The sequence below is a fragment of the Lissotriton vulgaris genome, chromosome 6 (genome assembly GCF_964263255.1).
Source record: "Lissotriton vulgaris chromosome 6, aLisVul1.2, whole genome shotgun sequence".
Lineage (NCBI taxonomy): Eukaryota > Metazoa > Chordata > Amphibia > Caudata > Salamandridae > Lissotriton > Lissotriton vulgaris.
In genome coordinates this window covers 1,922,375,015-1,922,380,070 of record NC_141694.1, presented here as the reverse complement: position 1 = coordinate 1,922,380,070, position 5,056 = coordinate 1,922,375,015, and the positions used below count along the sequence as shown (strand labels likewise).

General features: G+C 44.7%; 1 protein-coding gene across 1 annotated transcript; it reads left to right on the top strand.

Moving 5' to 3' along the window:
• Positions 1-3,686: 3,686 nt before the first annotated feature.
• On the top strand, positions 3,687-4,628 carry LOC147709931 (olfactory receptor 2D2-like). The gene has a single exon (XM_086926137.1). It carries the CDS (start codon positions 3,687-3,689, stop codon positions 4,626-4,628), a length of 942 nt encoding a protein of 313 aa, XP_086782263.1.
• Positions 4,629-5,056: the final 428 nt, after the last annotated feature.

Genomic DNA, 5,056 nt, shown 5'->3' with positions numbered 1-5,056 from the left:
CTCAATGCAGGGGTTTGCTCCCCAACGTATCTGGCGGATCAAACCTTGACGGCCTCTTCTAGTCACTCACATCTGTGCTTTGCTTTTGTAATGATGATTGTGAGGAAGAGTAAAACAACATGATTATACATGAAAGTTGTGTGCATTGGAGGCTGTGTATGAGGAACATTTGGTGTAGGGTGGATGATGGGTACAGCTGGCTGCCTGGTTGTAGGACTAAAGAGGGATGTAGTTCCTACATGGCCTCACATTATGGTTTCTGCCACAGACAGGCTGTATGGAAGGGCAGGTTGAATTTTGAAAAAGACATGCTCCTTCGGGATGATGAGAAAGGATCCAGATTTACCTCAAGGAATAGGCATTGCCATCTGAATCAAGGTAACTTCTCCTTCACCAGCTTCCCCCCATCCTGCTACTCATTTTTAATGTTCCCCACTTTGCAAAACTCCTCCTTCTCCAATATATTTGCAGTGAGGTGTCCTCCTCTGTAAAGCTGCCTTCTGTTCTGCACTGAGGGTGAATGGAGGCAGACCAGGAAAATGGTTGTAGTATTTGATCACATGTTTTGCTACAAAAGCTGTTGCATTCTCAGTGAAGCTTCTCTTCCTCTTGAGTCTTGTGTTTTACATCCTGGAGGACAGAGCAAGGCACGGACACGTAGAACCAGGAGAAGAGGACAGAGCAAGGCACGGGCACGAAGAACCAGGAGAAGAGGACAGAGCAAGGCAGGGACACGTAGAACCAGGAGAAGAGGACAGAGCAAGGCACGGACACGTAGAACCAGGAGAAGAGGACATAGCAAGGCACGGGCACGAAGAACCAGGAGAAGAGGACAGAGCAAGGCAGGGACACGTAGAACCAGGAGAAGAGGACAGAGCAAGGCAGGGACATGTAGAACCAGGAGAAGAGGACAGAGCACTGCAGGGACATGTAGAACCAGGAGAAGAGGACAGAGCATGGCACGGGCACGAAGAACCATGAGAAGAGGACAGAGCAAGGCACGAACACGTAGAACCAGGAGAAGAGGACAGAGCACGGCAGGGACACGTAGAACCAGGAGAAGAGGACAGAGCAAGACACGGACACGTAGAACCAGGAGAAGAGGACAGAGCAAGGCACGGACACGTAGAACCAGGAGAAGAGGACAGAGCACGGACACGGACACGTAGAACCAGGAGAAGAGGACAGAGCAAGGCACGGACACGTACAACCAGGAGAAGAGGACAGAGCACGGCAGGGACACGTAGAACCAGGAAAAGAGGACAGAGCACGGCACGGACACGTAGAACCAGAACAAGAGGACAGAGCAAGGCACGGAAACGAAGAACCAGGAGAAGAGGACAGAGCAAGGCACGGACACGTAGAACCAGGGGAAGAGGACAGAGCAAGGCACGGGCACGAAGAACCAGGAGAAGAGGACAGAGCAAGGCAGGGACACGTAGAACCAGGAGAAGAGGACAGAGCAAGGCAGGGACACATAGAACCAGGAGAAGAGGACAGAGCACGGCACGGACACGTAGAACCAGGAGAAGAGGACATAGCACGGCAGGGACACGTAGAACCAGGAGAAGAGGACATAGCAAGGCACGGGCAAGTAAAAAGTACAGCACCATGGATGAATTTCCTTAGCATTGATGTGGTTAAAGTAAATGCCACATGTGGTTCTACTCATGTCATATACCTATTGAAATGCCCATGTGGGAAAGTATATATTGGAAAAACAGAAAGGAAAATAAAATACGGCTAAATGAACATAAGTCCAATATACGAACCCAGAATCAAAAATCCATGGTAGCAGTACACTCTGCAGAAGCTCACCATAATGTTTCCCAATAGAAATTCATCATTTTGGAGACTGCGACCCAAAAAGAAGGACTGGATATAAATAAACATTTGCTTAGAAGAGAAAACTTCTGGATATACAAAATGAACTCGATGAAGCCCCAAGGGCTAAATGATCAAATTGAATTTTCTTGTTATTTATGAATGAACTTATGAAATACGCATTGATGTATAGCAATATATAATGTTCTTGTCCCTTGAACTGATTAATGTCTTTTCAGCTTAATTTAGATTAACAGTACATTGATTGCTGATAGATTTTATTCTTATGAAGTTTCCTTCATAATTCATTTTCATTTAACTTTCATTGGGAGATTTAGACCAAAGTTTAGAGCCTGTGGTCACCGTTTATTTATAATGTTACGGAATACTCTTCCTGTTGCGACTGAGCAGAGTCCGTCATTTATTTTTACTATCAGCAATGTCTAACGTGGACGCCCAATCAGGACGCCTCACATTACGATGTATACTTGAATACACAAGCGCAAAACTAGCGAGTTGAACAGAAACCGCACGCATTCAGAGAGTGATAGGACAGAAGAGACACGAACGTCTCATGAGTAAGTGTCCTGTTTAAACATTCAAGATCGGTGTTGGATAGAGATTTTCTAGCGTGTTAGTAGGATGTTTTGACAAACGTTTGATGTGTTCGGTATTTTTTGTTTACAGTTTTGCCACCATCAACATATTCAAATAACCTAGGAGTCTGGCATGTAATTTTTTGAATGTTTAGTTTTTCATATTTTTTTTTTAAACAATGCCATACCCAGCCAGAACTGGATAATGGGCTGAATCTTGTTGCTATAAGATAAATGTTGATCATTACTCATTAACATAGTACAATGACAAGATTGCAGACATGATTATGAAGGTCGTGAGTTATTTTTGAGAGTATAAAAGAACCTTATTTGTCTTCTTCCCTAGTAATTATCCCTGAAGAAGGGCACTATGCCCGAAATGCATAGGAGAAATTAACGCTGGATGTATTTGATTGGTTAAACTTATGTGAAACGAACATAAAAACCTTTGAACAAAATCGATGAAATGAAATAAAACTTTATATGAAATTGCAATAACTTTTTTTGTGGAGTTCTTGGGAGACAAACCCAGGCACAAGAAGGTTTGCGCTAAGGGATGGGACCAACTGTCAGCTGGAACCACATGTTCAATTAATTTTACGAAACGCCCTGGACACGAGGCGTTACCTTAGTAGCACCCGTAAATGATTCAAAAGGAGTAATCTTCGCCGTAAAGATAAGGTTGTGCACAAATCAAACATTGTATTATTCCACTTTGAAATGTCCCAGGAGGCACATATAGCGCCCCAATGCACATCCCTGCACTGTGTATAATGTTCCAGGTGGTGCACGGCACACGGTGCATGAATGTGCATGAATGTGCCAAAAGTGCTTTCCAGCACTGAGGCTTGTGCTGCAGCTCATTTCCTGGACTTCAACACCAGCTGCCGTATTTAATAACATTTTCTGACTGCCACGCCGGCGGTCATCTCATAATTAGGCAGTCGAGCCAATGGCCTGCTTCGCAGGAGGTCTTTCGACCCCCGTGATGGCGGGCGGAGGTCCAGCCGTCCGCCATCATAATGAGGCTCAAAGACACAGATGATATTAAGAAACCACATGTGTGCACAAATCCTCCTTAGTTTTCAATAACTTCTCCTCCCATTTGAATTATTCAATAGCCATCACATAGCTGCTGTTTCATGCATTTATATTTAGTAATTTACAGTTAGATATTTTCCTGCATTGCTCCATTTGTTTTCTTTGTTGTACCTTTTTTTCCACGGTTTTGCAGTGAATATCTATTTTTGTCTCTGCAGAACTCCCATGGAAAACACTAGTGTACTACAAGTGACCGAATTTATCCTCCTTGGATTTTCATACCAACCAGAAACCAAGACAGCAATATTTGTGGGACTCCTCACCGTTTACCTGCTGGCCATCATCGCAAACAGTATTTTCATCATAGTGACTCTCGCTGATGATCATCTTCACTCACCCATGTACTTCTTTCTTTGCAACCTGTCCTTTCTGGATCTCTGCTACTCATCGGTCAATGCCCCCACCATCCTGGAAGGGCTCCTTCTTCAGGTGAGCACCATCAGCTTTTCCCGATGCGTTACTCAAATGTACCTCGGCCTCTCCTTGGCGCAAACGGAATGTTTCCTCCTGGCGGTGATGGCATGGGATCGCTACGTCGCCATCTGCAAACCCTTCCATTATCAACAGATCATGAACAATCGAGTTTGTGTCAAAATCGCCATCATGACATGGGCTGGCGGGTTTACGTACTCTCTGGCGTCTTTGGTGGTCCTTCCATCAACACATTTCTGTGGACATAACATCATTGACCACACATTCTGTGAGCCCGAAGCCATCTCCCAATTGGTCTGCATAGAAAGCAAATTTTTAGCTCCTGCTTTGGCTCTGGTCAGCCTTGTGTCTCCTCTTTCCTTTATTCTTTTTACCTACTTTCGTATCATCGTCACTATTGTGCGGATGCCAACAGTCGATAGAAGGCAGCGGACATTTGCTACTTGTGGGTCTCATCTTATGGTCGTTACTCTCTTTTATGGAACAGCAATGGGCATGTATTTGTCACCAAAGTCAAGTGTCCATTCCAAGAAAGGAAAATCAATGTCTGTTTTCTACTGCCTGGTGGTCCCAGCACTTAATCCACTCATCTACACTCTACGCAACAAGGATGTGAAGGGGGCATTAAAGAAAGTTTACAAAAGAAACATTTCCTGCCAAAGATTCAGGCAGTGATTATGTTTAGACCTGGAGACATCTGTCTTCAATTTGGCATCAATTTAACTTGAATATGGAACATGCTCTAACTATGTTATTTGGGGGTTTTGTTTGAAAAACGTCTTTCCTTCTCAACACACATCAACAAGCTGGCTGGATGTTCCTTTGGTCTGCTTAAAACCCTCAGAAGATTTTCCCCCCGCCTTCCTCTAGCTGCGAGGAAAACTGTTACCTGTGCGCTTATCTTGTCAAGGTTGGACTATGCGAATGCCCTCTATGCTGGTGTGCCTGGGTACCTGCTGAAAAAACTGCAGGTGGTTCAGAATACAGCAGCTAGACTTTTGTTGGGCATCCCGGCTAGAATCAGTGTCCGGTACCAGCTGCGCTCCCTTCATTGGCTCCCCATGTTGGAGCGAGTTACATTTAAGTCCTTGATTTTGGCCCAC